Consider the following 17,075-nt stretch of genomic DNA (forward strand, 5'->3'; position numbering starts at 1 on the left):
AAGCGTTGAAATAAATGGCTTCAATAGGCTATTATTAGGCCATTTTCGTTAAAAACTTACAACTTCTCAACTCTTTAAACAAACACAATGACTGAATCCTCTGGGGATCATGTATACCAATATTATTTACATAGGATTTACATATATATGTATATATTTATAAATTTAACTATATTAAATTTTTGGACAATATTTTACATTTTGGTGAAGGAGACTAATATTATCAGGACCATGAGATCGATTCTGTGACCAGACCATCGCCGAAGCTACCATGGGTCCTAACTACTACTTTTGATGACTAGATTCACTCAAATCCCTGCGAACATAAGACTGTTCTTTCCGGGATGCATACCAAACAGGTTGGAGGTCAACCCCCAATCCTGTAAAACTATCACTCATTTCCACAGACGCACACCACACACATGAACACTAAAATTACATAAATTCTAATTCAACGCTATCATTAAAATTTTAGGACTCCTTCAAAGGTGAACAATCTTCCACATATTTATCTCTCTGTTAATAAGGCCACTTTGTAAATTGTTCAACAATGCCCAGTACCAAATTCATGGTCCGAAACTCACTCTCTGGGTTGAGATGTCCTCGCGGGACGTTCACCCACGTAACTACACACGGACTGGGACATAAAACTCCATAATGCTACACCCTCATTTTCTCCATATAGGCTCTAAGATATCATTTAATTTACATTTGGACCAGGGAATATATTCTCACACACGCAAGGGAAAGAAAAGGAAACTTGTAAAGTATTTCAGAAAAGCATTCACGCCATCGGAAGATCAAGGACTAAGTTAGTGCGCTTTCAATTGGTAATTTTTTTTAAGCACCGGAGAATACGTATTCTTCTTTGCTTCTCCAGGCATACGGGCAACGCTCAGCAAGAGCGTCACCCTGACTACCGCACGCCACATTGGAGGCTATATTTTAAAATATTTTCTGGATGCCGAAAATTTAGAGTCGGCAAAGACTTAAGACTACAGAATAGCCCTGGCCGTACTGAAAACCGGTTGAACTACATTGATATGGATTCATCTATATTTTCAAACCTGAGCTGATGTTTAGAGGGTGAATACTGATGGGAGTCGTATGTACTTTCCCGATTAGATTAGAGAACCAGAACGCGACTTCATGTCACTTTCATGACTCGAAGACTGCCACTCTACCTTCCAAAGACCAGCTCAGTAACCGAAATTTAATTGTTTTTTCTTCAAACTACGATGGCTGACCTATTAATATTGATAACAAAGGCACGTTAATCATTGGAATCTGAAGAAAAAGGATTTTAAATCGCACTCTGATTGCAGCTAAAGAAAGATTTTACCGCAGTAAAACGACGTGCAACCTAATGGAGGACCGCATTCCCATTTCGTGGCGCGGAGCTGTGGAGCACCGTTTGCGACGGGAATATAAGGGAGACGGTCGTCAAGGCGATAGGGAAAACAACGAATACATGACAGGAAGTCTGTCGAGCTAACAAATTACATGGCAACGAGAGAATTCACGGGATGTTAAATCTGCGAACGGTTGGTGAGAGGTTGTGGGGGGGGGAGTCGAGGCCGATGGAGGCGCGCCATCGGTTGGCCTAGATCAGCAGCGACTCGCTCCACCTCAAACCGATCGCCATTTTATTCGGAAGAAATCATACAAATGTGGGAAACAAAGAAAAAAAGAAAACTTTAGATTACACAATCGACGCTCCAGCCTTAGAGGGCCTTTCTGAGCCGCGAGAGGATTGCGATCTTCCGCTTAGACTATATATACACGTCAAATGCGAGAATTTCACGGAGTAAAAATATTTCGCCTCAACATCTTCCGTATGTATCCTGCTTAGTATCAATTAAGCTACCGAAGCATCCACTTCATCGAGGAATCCGGATTCGAATATGCGAAAGATTTTTTCGTAGTGAAATCCTCGCGTTTTATATGCACACCAGCCGATGACTCCGCCGAAGTAACTGTTACGGAACATATCTACGTCCCTGCGACGCTATTAAAAACATAACGAGTTGCAGTCGACGCTGATTTCGTTAACATGGAGTGTGGGAGACCTCCGGATGGTTTAAGCGATCGTCGGAACCACTGGAAGCCTCTGGAGGATCCAGGCGGCCCCCCTGAGCGCACTTACGCATAAGTCCGCTGGGAGAGATCGATCATGCCGTAGAGCGTTGAGCTCACTCGGCTAGGGGAGTGTGTCGCGACAGAAAGGGTGAAAGTTCTGCGTCCAATCCTCCCCCTGAAGCCTACCTCCCACGGAATTTCAAACTAACCTCCCTTCCTCAACCAGTGCGTATTCAGTAGGTACATACGTCACCGTCCTCCGGCAAAACTGACCTTCCTCCGTAGCTATGATGTGATGCAAATAAAATTATGGTTATATTTTATATACACGAGAGCCCGAGAACATTGTCCGAACTAATAGTTTGATACAAACCAAAATATTTACATAGATATAATTCAAGACATACACACACACGCACACACACATATGTATGTGTGTGTATGTATATATATTTGTAGTTGAATTGAATAAAAGTACTGACTAAGAATTAAGACATCCACCGAAGTGAAAACTAATTATATCAACAAAAATCGCAGAAACTAAACGATTAAAATGTAATAATAATTTATAAGCATTGTCCATTCGGTCCCGGCTTTAGCCTTCTAAAAAAAGTGTGGCCAAACTCACTAGATATAGTAAAATTCAGTCTCGGGGCGTATATTTTTGTCTCTAAGGGAAGAAGTGCCACTTTCAGTACCGCGGTAGATAAAACATAGCGAAAACAACTTATCTATAAATAATATGTAATTTGTTTCAAAATTTCTATGCCTGTGGGTTTTGTAAATGACGAAAAATCCATTTAATTGATATCTTCACGACAAGCATCAAATCTTTACGATGCAGTCGAGAAAGGTACAAGAAGTTTCTATAACATTTAGGTTCACAAAAATAGACTAGATGACATGACTAGATCCGAAAAACGTTGACTAGAAATTTATAAATAACTGAATACCTCTAATTATGTTTCAAAGAAATCAGTTGGCTATTTTATGGTGCCCATCTTGTGCAACTCAACTCAAAACGACTGGATGAAATGACTAGATTTAGATGATATGAAGATTAGAGAAAATTTAAAAAGAATTAATCCTAAGGAAAATTAAAAACTTTCAATTGCTAGACGTAGTCAAATTCATACACTAATTCAAGTAAATCATATAGCTAGATTATATTTGTCGAATAATTTTCCATGGGACTAGGAGAAAATATTTTTTTTTAATTTCCAAGGAATAAAAAAGTACCAGTTTTGACTAGAGTAGATTCAATAAGTGATTATTAATGACTAGATTTCGTTGACTAGATACCAAATGACTAGATTTGAATGATTAGGTATCAATGACTAGATTTCAATGAATAGATTACAGTGACTAGATTTCAACGACTGGGTACGAATGACTAGAATTCACTGACTTAATTTGGATGACTGGATACAAATGACTAGATTTCACTGACCCGACATCGATGAATGAGTATCAATGACTAGATATCAACAAATACATTTCAGCGACTAGATGTTAATGACCAGATCTCAATAACACAATTTGAACGACTCAAACATAATGACTAGGTTTTAATGACTGAATATCAATGACTAGATTTCAGTGACTATAGTTCAGGGACTAGATGCACATGACTAGATTTTAATAGATTTCAGTTTCTAGGTGGTAGTGACTAGATTTCAATGACTAGATTTTAATGACTAGGTAGCAATGACTAGATGAAAATGACTAGATGAAAATGACCAGATGAAAATGACTAGATGAAAATGACTAGATGAAAATGACTAGATGAAAATGACTAGATGACAATCATTAGATGACAATGACTAGATGCCTAAACAAAATCTCAATGACTAGATGCCTAAACAAAATCTCAATGACTAGATTTTTTAAGCACAATTAATTCAAGCCTTAGTTTTCTTCTGGTCGGAAATTTGCTAAGGGTATTTCATATTACGTACATTATTTAATAATTGTACTGAAGACCACTTTGAATAAAGTCGCTCTTCAACTTAAGATGACGTCCAAGGCTTGAGTGAAAAAAGTATTAAACTCAACGGTTCGCAACAGAACCCACTAAAAACTATCAAAAATTGAAAATTACATGATATCATATGGATATGGTCTAAAGGAATGACTAGAATAGGTGACTAAATTAGAACATGACTAGAAAGTTTGCATAAATTTTAATAACAAACTAAAAAAGATACTGAATCTCAGATAAACGGCTCAAGGAGTTTCTTAAATCAGCATCAAAAATTCATATTTAAGGTGAATGGTGAAGGGGTATCAATTTAGTTTATGGTAATTTCAATGACTAGTTTATTAAGTCTCGAAAAAAAAGTCCTCCAGGGTGTTGGACGGGGGTAGTAGAACTCTGAGGGCTGTGATGGCAACTAAAAACTAAAAAGACTAGAAAATAACTCAGCTAAATACTAAATGCCAATGACTAGATGATTGATTGAAATAGCTAATTGAAATAGATAAAGTTAGCCAACTTCGCGAGCTTGCTATGGCATGGCAAGATATTTCGCATGAAGTTAGCAAACCTCCCCTGCAAACTTCCTGCAGTTAGCAATACACTTGAAACAAAGACTAATTTTAATGACTAGATTTCGTTAAATTTTAATGACTAGATTGAATTATTATATGAATATATATGGAATTGATGTGAATTTTGACTGTGAATTTTGGAAAACGTGAGTATGAACTTGTTTCTACGCTTGGGTATTTCTTGATGTTAAATGTCGTCGAAGTACTTGAAACACGGTAACGATGAATTTAATCATTGCCAGGGAAATATATTGAAAATTTTATCATTGGCGCGAAACTGATTTATAATATAAACGTAATTATTGAAGAAAAATCGGGGAAATAGGCAATAATCTCTAAGAAGAATTCTTCAATTTTGATTCTGACGGAAAAATCTAAAAAATATGCCTGAATGGTTGTAAAGAATATAATTGCTCTGACTAATTAATTCACTCATTTCAAATTGGCGACAATTTACCACTGAGCTTATAATATACGACTGGAAATCAATTGTCCAACTAGACTTCCATGCGACTAGATTAAACTGTTCCGAGATTAATGTTTAATAAAAGCTTCTGTAAAGAAATTACCAGTGACAATTTTCAAGTCCTTAGGTTATTATTACACTTGAATAAAACGACCCTTGTTGACTAGATTAAACTGTTGTTACTTTACATTGACTAGATTGAAAGATAATACGCGGCATGACTAGACGAGCCTTGTTGACTAGATTAAACGATTGTTAATTTACATTGACTAGATTGAAAGATAATACGCGGCAATAAACATGACCAGACGAAGGATAATAAAAATATGATTATGATTAGGTTAAATGACTAGATTAAAATTAATTATGAGAGTTTATACCGTAAATCGAATAATTAATAACCGAGCCATCTGGAAATTAGAATGTACCTCATAACACAATAAAATAGGCCTATGCATGACTAGATGAGAATATTATTTAGTTCCCATTAAAATGACTAGATTTGAATGAGGATGATTTCATCGAGTAGCTACCTGCTTCATAGTAGCAAGCTTGACTAGATGCAAACTAAATGAAATCATTTTCACAAGGACTAGCAATTGGAAATTGATGTCATCAGGTGGAAGTTTCCATAAACATAGATGGTAAGCTACATTTGAAATGCCACCGATGTTGACTAGACACGAATAGATAATTTGGGGAATACTTTTAATGACTAGACAGACCTTTGAATTACCTTTCAACTAAAATTAATTTAAAAACCTAAACTTTGGAAACATGACTAGACCCTTAATAAAGTTTAATATAATATTTGCAATTGAACGGAAAATTAATCATATCAAATGAACATAGTTACTTTACTATTTTAATGACTAGATTGAGTGACTAGAATATAAGTAGCAGTAAACAAAATCGGTACAACAAGACTACTTGGGATTGACTAGTTTCAAAAGGACCTCAGAAGAATTAGAAAACACTGGAAAGATATTCGGACAACTAAGAGTTTAAGAATAATAACAAATCATGAAACCAGGTGAGGCTACATACTATTTCTTTGGAACATATATGCATTGCCAAATACTGTGCACCCATAATATTTGCCGTTAAGTGACAAGGAATAGTTATGATGCGCTATTAAACACTGAAATAATTTATTCTTGAGCATAGAACAATTAATTTTATGCTGAGTACGGGATGAGTGGGGTGTAAAAAAATTTAAATGAAATTATTTCAATAGAAAAAGAATTGATTTTAGGTGGCAAAGGGGCATGGAGCCGATAGAAATGACTTTCAGCGTTATAAAATAGAAATATAATTCAACTGTTTGACTTAGGCGCATGGAGCAGCAGTGGAATGCTCTGGCTTAAGCACCCCACCACCGGAATGGCGATACAAAACTGTTTACACCGCAATAATGAACATGTTCTCCACTCAAAGACACTAATTAGAATTTTCCAAAAGCACAATGGTTATTACAATGCATATTACTTTACCAAATGTTAAAAAAAAAGAATCTTAATCGGAAGCCCACAAAATACTGAACGGTATCCATGACGAATTGACGAGTGATATTGTCATGACAAGGATGGATGGAGAAACCTTTCGAACAATGGTCGTGAACAAAGCACGTTAGTTGAAACGTGAACGTGGCCGAAATGTTTAGCTGACCAGGGACCGGAACCCACAAAGACTGCTGGATTGAATGGTGGATTTGACTTGACCCACCGGGACGACTAGATACACCAAAAATTAAACAACCGGGTGCCGGCTCACCGGACGGAACCGGCGCTGCAGCACCACGAAACAAAAATGAACATGGGCATACATGAATGCAACAGATGCCGGCGACCCCCCCCCCCCCCCCACGTTTGTGCCTGGACACAAACAAACAACATTCGCGACACACTCGAGAAAGACATCGGGCGAACATATATAAATGTCTTATATATATATATATATATATATATATATAATATATATATGTAGGTATATACATAGATACCTAAGCTGCGTACTCTTTTCTTTCTTTTGATTCCGTCCATCACCATCAGGGGAGCCCCCACGGCCTCCAGACCTCCGCGGGGGCGGCATCGTGGACACCGCCCCCACTTTGCCGCTAGAACCTCAACAGCACGGCTAGGGGTCGCACGGGATCGGAGCGCGGGGTCGGGGGCCCCCCAGGGGCCTGGGGCCGTCGTCAGTCCACGCCCCCGGAGGCCACGATCCCCACCCGCGCCGGGGCCAGGTCACCCCCGAGAGGTGTGGGGGCCGCCGTCACCACCGCCGCCGCAACCGATGGAGGCCGGATCGCCGCGTCCACCACCCCCTTCTCCAGATGACCCTTCCGGTGTGTCGCCTCGTGCTTCCTGAGGTACGCCTGCCTCCGGAAGGACTTGGGGCACATGGAGCAGGGGAAAGGGGCCTGCTTCGCGCCCCCCTCTCCTCCTCCGCCGCTGACAACACCATCCTCTCCCTCCTCGCCGCCGCCCACTGGACACTCACCCTCCTCCCCCGCGTTCTGGCCCTTGGGGGCGGCGGGGGCCCGCGGCCGGTGCCATCGCCGATGCGAGGCCAGGTTTGCGGGGCAGTTGAACACCTTGTCGCACTCGGGGCAGCGATACTCCACGTGGACGATCCTGGAGCAGCGGTGCTGGGCGAGGGCAAAGGCATCGGCGAAGAGCCGGCGGCAAAGTCGACAAACGTACGCCCCGATGCGGTTCTCGATCTTGGCCAGCTCGGCGCGGGCCTCCGGGGTGGCTTCGACTACGTTGAGGGATGGGTCGATGTCCCCGGTTCGGACCACAAGGGCCTCCTTGTAGGGCCGGATTAGGGTGCCGGAGACTGGTGATGTTATGTCCACGTCGTCTTCATCGTCGTCTAGGACCCCCCAGCCACCCTCCTCCTCGTCCTCCGCCCCGAAGGCCAGCTGCCGTGAGGCCTTTTTCTTCAGGGAGTCCTCCTCCGGGTCCTTCTGGACAGGCGGTGGTCCCGTCGAGGGCGGGGGCTGCTTGGCCCGTCGGGAAGGTGACGAGGGGGACGGGGTGGGAGGAGGTGTGATGGGCGCCGAAGTGGTCTTGATGGACAGGTCGAGGAGGAGGCCGTGCTGGTGGGTGTCGTGAGCATCTTCATCGTCCTCTTCCTCCTCATCGTAACTTCGCGGGGGGGACCGAGCTCCCCTGGGGGCGGTGAGCGCTAGCGGAAGAGCGTGGTGGTGATGGTGGTGCTGGTGGAGGTCTTCCGGGCGGTGTCGGCGGAAGAAGTGCCCGGGATGGGACGCCGGAGATGTGTGCCAAGGAGGGAAGTCGAAGGCGGAAGGCCTGGGAGCGGAGGGGGCGAAGGGCGAGAGGCCCCCGCCGTGATCCACCACGTAGTAGTGAGCAGGGGGACCAAGCAGTCGGGCCTTCTTGGCCGCCATCCTCGCGGCGGCCAGGCCGGGCTCCTCAGCCGCCGCCCGGGAGATGAGTCCCCCGCCCGTCTCCATGCGGTGGTGGTGGGTCGCGGTTACAACTTCCGCGGGAGAGCTGTGCCTCTTGACGAGGAAGCCTCGAGGCATGACTTCCGTCCGACTCGCGCTCCCAACATCGACTGAACGTCTTGCCGGCTGCGACGCGGCCCCTCCATTTCCCCCCCCCTTTCAGGACCCCCCTCTACTTCAACTACCTCCCCTCTCGTCCCCTACCTTTCTGGTTCGAGGGCATCCACTCTCCCCTCCACGAAACCAACCCTGCCCGCCCCGCAAGTATACAAGTGGAGGGGCTGAGGAGAGGGGAAGCGGGATCAGTCGACGCTTCCCCCTTCGGCAAGCGGCGGAGGGGGGAAGGGAATAAGGGTGGCTGGAAGGGGAGGACGCCAAGCACACTGACGCACACGCACACATTCCACCCCCTCCGCGCACTCCACAGATCGCCCACGACCCCTCCTCGCACGGTGAGGGTGGGGGTGCGTGTGTGCTCGGTATGTGTGTGTGTAAGTGAGGGAAGGCGGCTGCGAGCCAATGGGGAACCGTTCCCTTTTAAAGTCCCGCCCATCGGAACACGAAGGCGAGTGGTGGCATTCTGGGAAATGGGGGGGAGGAAGCGGATTGGACGGCGTGGGGATTGGGCGCGCGGGAAGGTGATGCGTGCATCTCCAGAGCGCGCGGCTTCGCATCCCTCTCTCTCTCTCCCTATCCGTTTTCTCTTTGGTCGCTGTAAAAAAAAGGGAGAGAAAGAGAGGATTTGTTTTGGCCCGGGAGACGGAAAGGGTGGAGGGAAGGTCTTAGTGGGTGCGTGTGCAGGGAAATGAGGCATTGTTGCGTCGGGAGTTTTCCTTTCCTTTGGGCTGCGGTGGGGGAGGAGTGGAGGGGTTGGTTAGGGGGGGGGTTAAACAACGATCGCGGGGGTTTACCCAGTATTATTCTGGGGGGGGGGGGTCATTTGGGTGGGCTTGGGTGACTCGTGCGAGAATGGCAGGGACGATTCCTGAGTATGGCGGGAAAATGCGCCCTCCCGAACTTTTGTCGGAATCCCACCAAAGTTGTCTGCGCGCCCATGGTGACGCTCTCAATTCCCGCGCGCTCTTCCCGAGAAGCCGACGCCTCGCGTGTTCGGCGAGGAGGTCGACGAGCCCGACATTAAGACGGTCTGAAGCGCTCTTACGACAGTCTTCATCCCCGCACCTTACTCAGCATCCATGTGCCAATATTTCGCGAAATGCACCTTCACCTGCGCGAAACGCCGCAAATCTCCGCAGGCGCGTAGGGTATCTGGGCATCAGTCGACCATGCATAAAATTGCACGCGTACATAGGTATGGATGTATATTTGCACACATTCATCATCACACGTGCGCTCACAAAAAACTAACATGCCTTCGTACAACATGGATCGATATGCTTGAGTAAATCTTTAAATTTTATTTTTTTATTAATGAATTCAATAGCGCTTGAGTTCCATTTTTCTTAACGATTGCGTGAAAGAAGTGCGAATACAGTCATCAGTCAACGAAGTGCCCCTTTCCCTCTTTTTAACCGTTTTTTTTAACTTTGAGTATGAAAATTCCGAGGAGGAATACCTCGGGAGTTCATGTTCCATCTTTTTCCCCTTGCGAATTGCGAGACTCCCACGCGGTTTTTTTTGTATTTTCCGCATTGACTCTGTCACCCAACGCACATTAAAAAACTCCATTGAATCGTGAGCACGGAATGAAGTAAGTAACATAAGTAGGTGCATTCTCGGAAAGAGCTAATTCTTGTGATGTATGTTTCTTTTTCAAAACGTATGCTCGATAGAATAGCGACTGATATCCGGTTAATACTAAATATATTTATATCAAAATAAAACGTATAACTTTCAAGATAAACCGAATGTATTTCGTATTGAAGTATGCAGAAATCCGGGGAAAATGAGAAAAAAACATAAATTACGTGGGAATGTAAATGAAGGAAATATTTAGGTTCGTGTGTCGATTAACTTTCGGCTACTAATAAATTAGCTGATACAATTTTGCTCCTAGATCTAGTTTAGATATGGAGAAGGTTCTCATATTGTGAGAAATGGAGAAGGTTCTACTTTCAAAGATTAGATTTAGATTTATGGTATTGAAGCAATACATCAACAATAAAAGCAGGTACATTTTAACCTCGATATTTTATCTTTTCGCTGCTACTCTGTTACCTTTGATTATGTGAAGGTTTTCTGGTTAATGTGTATGGCTCATTAAAAGGATTCGCCATTAAGAAGAGAATTCATTATAATAGCAGAGTAAAAGTACGTTATAATATGTAAATGACGTTCGTTAAAATAAAAAATAAGCATTAATTCTATACACAGATACGCTTTTGATAATGTACAAGTCATCTGGTAAATTGGTCATACAGATCATACGAACACAAATATACAGATCACACCTGTATGTTTGCGTTCAAGGAATTCAGATTTTTCTTAACCTTTGAAGTTTATCTTTCAAAAAATTTATCGAAGAGAAATTAAAATCATAACACTGATTTTAATGGCGGTCTTGGAGATTGAACGTCTGTTTATATCATGGTTTTGAAACCTCTGGCCAAGAAAAATTGATCATCTGAACCATGACTTTCACGAAATGGGACTGTCAAGCGTAAATGGTTGTAGACCACGACTGCAGCGAGACGTATCGCATCATGATTGTGTCACGATGTGTCGCGATACTTTCATGATCGAATTGTGATAGCATCTTCATAATATCACGAAAGTATCGTGATCGTATCGTGATCGTATCGTGAAGGTATCGTGATTGTATCGTGAAGGTATCGCGATCATATCGTGAAGTTATCTTGATCGAACATTTAGGGTTTCGTGATAGTATCGCGGCAGTATCGTCATCGTATCGTGAATGTATTGGACTCATATCATGACGTGACGTGACGTGGCGGCATCGGGTTTTTTAGGTGAGTCTTATCGTGATTGCATCCTGATCGTAAAAATCGTGTGACCACATTTTTGCGGGTCGACTCGGCGGCGGACCAGGAGCATCTGTCCCTCCCTCTCTCACCCGCAACCCACCCCCTCCCCCAGCGAGGACTGCGGGGGAGGGGAAAATGAAGGGAAATGGGCAAGGAGGAAGGGTGGGCAGAGGCTTCCGCTGCTTCGGACCACCGTTTGGAAATCCTACCGTTTGTGTCTGGGGCCGATTTGTGAATACATTTTATGAGTTCGCGCGTGCACCATTGTTGCCCCCCTCCCCGCCGTCCAAAGGCCAAGATGCGTGCTCTCTCTCTCTCCGCCAGTCGGGGGTTGTGGGGACGGCGGAGGGTGGGTGGAGGATGGGGGTGAAAGGCGGTGACTAATATCCGGCGTCGATGGAGGGAGGGCGAGGGTTGTGTGGGGTGCACTTCTGACGGAAGGACAGTGAAGCGGCGCGGGAGTTGAATAAATCGATGCACGACCGTGTGGTGCGTATTTGCGGCGACGAAATAGAGGATATTCGTTTGGTGAAACCTATCAAAGGCGGAATATTAAAAATTAAGGATACCTTTCAATTTCGTAAATTTTGGAATTATAGTACCGCATAACAGAATACAATCAACTCGCAGTCAACAAAAGTTTCATTTCTTGATAAAACTCGTCTGAAAGACAGAAGCCGTGAAACGTGAAAACTGAAAGCGTTCAACGCATATTTTATCCATGAGTCAGTCATTCGAATCCAAATGAAGGCGAGCATCAAACTCTTAACAGATTTTTAAAAAATAAATCATCTAGGAGTTGTTGTTTTGCATCAGCAGCAATTGTGAACTCATTTTCTTTTTTTAAATGTTTTCGTATGGCTTGTTAAGAAATGTGGCGATGCTTAGCTGTTGTCTGTCCAAAACCTACCTCAAACGGTAGACCCAATAATGATAAAACCTGCTTAGCTTTTAGTGGTAAATTATTCAATACGCTAAGCTTTTAGTGGTAAATTATTCAATACAATAAATGCAATAATACTTTCATGTTTTTAATTTTAGCAAGACTTTCCGTGACAATTTATTTCAACCCGTATGTAATGGAAAACCCTCATCCCGTAAATATCACTTGATTCCCTGCAATTTCTCCTTTGGTAGGTTTTAATACATTTCCAAGGATTATTATTATTAGTCTACCATTTAAGATAGGTTTTTGGATGGACACACATTATTTACTGCGTTACAGCGATACAATTCCTTGACTCTCCTAAAAAACCGAACCTCACATCCGATACCATAATAAGCCTCTCTTCAGTCCCACATTCCTTCCACCTTCCATTCCGTCCAACATACCTATCCTATTTCGACCCCTTCCTCGTTTGCCTAACGTTATACCCTCTATCCCAGCCTCCATATTGTCTCCTTTGGTTTTTTCCCAACAATCTCCTATCCTACCCCACAATGCCCAGCACTTCTTCGTTTGTTTTCCTTTCAGTCATTGTTTACCTTTTCTATCCTTTTCTACACCTCGTATATTTCAAAACGTCTCCTACCCTACGTCTATTATCTTGCCTCAATGACCATTTTCCCCTCAGTACAAAACTACCCTCTACATCAATATTTTTACATGTTGTTGCTTAACATCCTCACTTAACGTCCCTGCCATCAATTCCCTACAACTTGTGAAAGCTTCTGTAACTAACGCAATCCTTATTTTCCCAATTCTCTGAACATTTCGGTCCAAGACACTTTTAAGATGGGTAAACTTACCTCACCTGCTCTAGTTTATGAACTCCTAAGATCTGATTTGAGAGGATGTATCAAGGATCTGATTTGAAAAGAGGGAGGCTGCTTGATATAAGTGGAACCCCCTACGAATTAGCACATTAAAAATTAATTACCGTGACATACTCAATGCAAAAAACTTAGACATTAAACATTCATCAGACTTCAAAAGGAGTACTTTCGAACCATTAACCATTTCGAACCTGACTACTCCTGCTAAAAAATAATCCATAATCATTAAAAAATTAAAATTAATTCACCCAGAATATCCGGTCTATATTTAAGAAATGCGAGTTGAAAATATTTATTTTTTTATTTATTTATTCAGTATAAGTCCGAAAACAGCACATTTTGGCCTATACATCGAACTATTAACAACGATAACAATGGTCACATTCACAAACACCCAAGCCCTAGGTGGAGGAAAACTCACCCAGGCGGGAATCGAACCCGCGACCCTTGGAATAGCAGACGAGGACGTTACCCCGCCGCCACCGGGGTCGGCAAATATACATGACGTGCTTATTAGCATGCCATATATTTTTGTAAGGTAATTATTTGTTGACGAGTCATATTTTATAGATTGGAGGAATGATCAAAGATAGCTTGAGATGAGTAAAATATGTCATGGTCTTGTGAGGAATACACTTCTGAGTAGTTCATCTTCGGAATACGCGGCAAGTATCTGAGGTCTATGGGAGAAAAATTTAAGAAATAGGATTAGGTCGAAGGAAAATTCGCTAGACATGTTAAAAATCGCTACGAGAAGAATGTGTCACTGTTGTACGGAAGGATCTAGGCTGAGAGCCTCTCGATTCTCGATGAGAGCAGGCAAGACTTTGAATTTTAGAAAGTTGCAGGGCACTTAAGTTTTCTGGTAACACAGAGGGAGTAATTATGGCCCCAAATTATATCGATATATTCTGTAACAGGTAAAAAATAAGAGAGAGAGATACTGGATAACTCTCCTTCTCTTCCATGCAAAGCTTTTCATTCATTTTTGTTTCGGCTAATAATATTTTTCCCATTCTTCACTTCACACACATCTCAAAAGCTTCGGCTATATCGACAGCCATCCTCCTGGCTCATCGACCGAGTTGCGGAACCATAAAAAACTGAACTCCATATTGAAGATTTCACTAATCTTTACATCTTTACTCTGGGTCCCTGTCAAGTAATTCCAAGGGCAACCCGAGCAAAACTCGGGAAGGGGAGGTCAGGAAGTTGCAGGGAGTCAACCCTTCCTCCGCCGGGGGATCGTCAGAGATGGAGCGGCGCCGTTAAGGGCACGCGTCGGGGTCAGGTCGCCGTCGCGTGGCCCAGCCCGCCGCGTCCAGGCAAGGTGGAAGGTAGGGGTACCCCGGGGGGGGGGGAGCTTGTTGAAGAGCGAGCGAGAAGAAAGGGGGGCGGGACGGGTGGAATGAACGCGAGGGCCGGCCCGCCTCTTGTAGGGGAGGGGGGGAAGAAGGAAGGGAGGGGGTCGCGCGTGGCAGCTGCCCCTGCAACCTCCCCTCCCGTCCTTAACACCCTCGGCGCTCTGCCCCCCACTCCCTCTGCGAAACCTGTCCCCACCCTTGCAACCCAAGGGTTCCACAATCTCTCTCCACCCGTACCATCTACCCTAGCCACGAACCACCCTCCCAGGAAAAAAAATCCTCCCTTGCCGATACCGCCACCCCATCTCTCCTCTCCCCTCCGTAGTACCATCATCGACTGCGGAGTCCTTTTTCACGAGTCGTTTGGCTCCGATGGCGTGCGGTCGCCTCTGATTCGGCGGGAAAGGCGCTGATTACTCTCCTTCTCGATTATTCATCGTTAATCTTCGTTATCCACGGGATTGTCATGCTAACGAAGCACCCAAGTGTTTGATATCCGTCTGGGTTGCCATCGTCCCAGCCCAAAGCTTTTCGGATGCCACTTATGACGGTGGGGTGGTTGTTGGATACCCCACCGCCCACGTCGAGGCGAACGTGCGATGCTAAATTGCAATGGTAATATGAGTTAAATTGCAGCGAGATGAAATATAAGACAACTTACACCACATATTCCGCATATCTACTTGTATCCGTGGAAAAGAGCTATATTTTGAGCACCTAATTACTTATGAAACAGCTAATAAAATTGCCATACAATCATTTTTCATCTAAGGAAACATCTTCATCAGTATATACTTATTCGAGACAAAAAGGAATGGCCACCACGTTGGTCGGTACGGAAAGAAGTAGAAAGTGCTCGGATTTGATGTATGGGTTATTTTATTGAATGGTCATTAAGATGTTAATAGTCGATTAAAGAGGACCCTTTGCTTTTTCACATCGAAGTTTTCCATTACGGTCTAGGTTTCGTCACTTCGTATCATCTTCAGGTAAATTTTCATGAAGATGTTACGCTGTAACGAAACCTAAGTCGTAATAAAAAAATCTATGTGGAAAAGCAGTGTCTTCTTTCACCACGAAGAATTTCCACCATTCTATGCCTGAAACTGTGTCATTTATGCCATGTTTATAGTCCTGTTAGGCGAATCTTATAAAAGAAGAAGTGCTTCGTCAAGAACCTACCTTCATTGGTAGAGTTGGTAGACACAATCAAAGATGAGAAAACGAAACAAATTTCGGGGTAGACTTGATATCAAAGTGATTCTTCAGTAACGCTCGGATGTCACATAATGAATATTATTAACGTGACCATCAGATCTAAAATTCATATAATTTTATCTCGTAGAGCCTTGTTAGGTCAGCGGGCAAAGGTTTCGGCTACATTCCGAGGAGTCGCTAAATTCAAATCCCTAGAGGTACGTATCTCTGAACCCTCATAACTTGACCCAACCCTTGTGTGATTCTTTCTGTAGACCAGACCTTCATCAGAAATCGCAGGTAACATATAAGGGAGGTTAATGGTTCCATTCTGTGACCCTGTGTTTTTCACACTCGGCAATAGTAAAATGTGATTTCTAACCTCATCTATCGCCCGGATTGTGTTTATAACCTACGATTAACCTTCGAATTGATTACATATCGGATTGAACTGAGATTTGTGGAGGAGTGATACATGATCAGGTGTTTTTAAAGTTTTTTATTGGCCAAATACAACCTTCCTTAGCCTGATATGTAGGTGTTTCGAATTCAATGGAATCGGCTGGTTGGATGACATGGGACTACACGGGTAACTCAGGTAACGCAAACCTAGAAAGAGCTTGCGGTCTGATGAGAGATAACATTTTGACGCAAAGGGATCCGGCTGCGGCAACAGTAAAATTACTTAATATTGGATCACAACAGAATGATGGACGTGGGCGTCGGGCAAGTATATTGACAGTACACTCCGATCGGGATGGTGATAGGGTCTTCCGTAGCGAGCGATATCAGCGGTGAATATGGGCACTCTTAGGGGGCAGCTGCTCCTCACATGACTCTGTTCCTGAGCAGCCATCTCACGAAAAAATTTTTTTGATGTTAATACTACGCGAAATGGAGTAAAGAGGGAAACAATTATGTTTAAACACGTCCAAGAACGACATGAAATCCTTTCAACGTACGTTAATTTCCAATCAAATTGAACAAGGCACATATATGAACAGAAACTTTGAATTTAAAGTTATCTTATATCTCTCGTTCTGATATATTAAAAATTCTAGGAATAATTATTAAAGATAAATTCATAAGCATTCAGTTATCATTGATGAACTCCGAAGAGTAATCAGATCATCGATTTCAGCATCATGCGTGCATACCTGCCAGAATCAGCGATATTGCATTCAACCCTGAAGTTGATCGACGAGTCGTCGGTTGAAACATCG

General features: G+C 43.4%; 1 protein-coding gene across 1 annotated transcript; it reads right to left on the minus strand.

Moving 5' to 3' along the window:
- Positions 1 to 7,292: 7,292 nt before the first annotated feature.
- LOC139699071 (insulinoma-associated protein 1a-like) lies at positions 7,293 to 16,708 on the minus strand. The gene is made up of 4 exons (XM_071598072.1): positions 16,685 to 16,708; positions 13,265 to 13,296; positions 11,778 to 12,050; positions 7,293 to 8,616 (listed from the first exon to the last, which is right to left on the minus strand). The coding sequence occupies exons 1-4, from the start codon at positions 16,706 to 16,708 to the stop codon at positions 7,293 to 7,295; spliced, it is 1,653 nt and encodes a 550-aa protein (XP_071454173.1).
- Between the last annotated feature and the right edge of the window lie 367 nt (positions 16,709 to 17,075).

The sequence above is a fragment of the Hetaerina americana genome, unplaced genomic scaffold (assembly GCF_022747635.1).
Source record: "Hetaerina americana unplaced genomic scaffold, ioHetAmer1.1.p SCAF_9, whole genome shotgun sequence".
In the NCBI taxonomy this organism is placed as follows: Eukaryota; Metazoa; Arthropoda; class Insecta; order Odonata; family Calopterygidae; genus Hetaerina; species Hetaerina americana.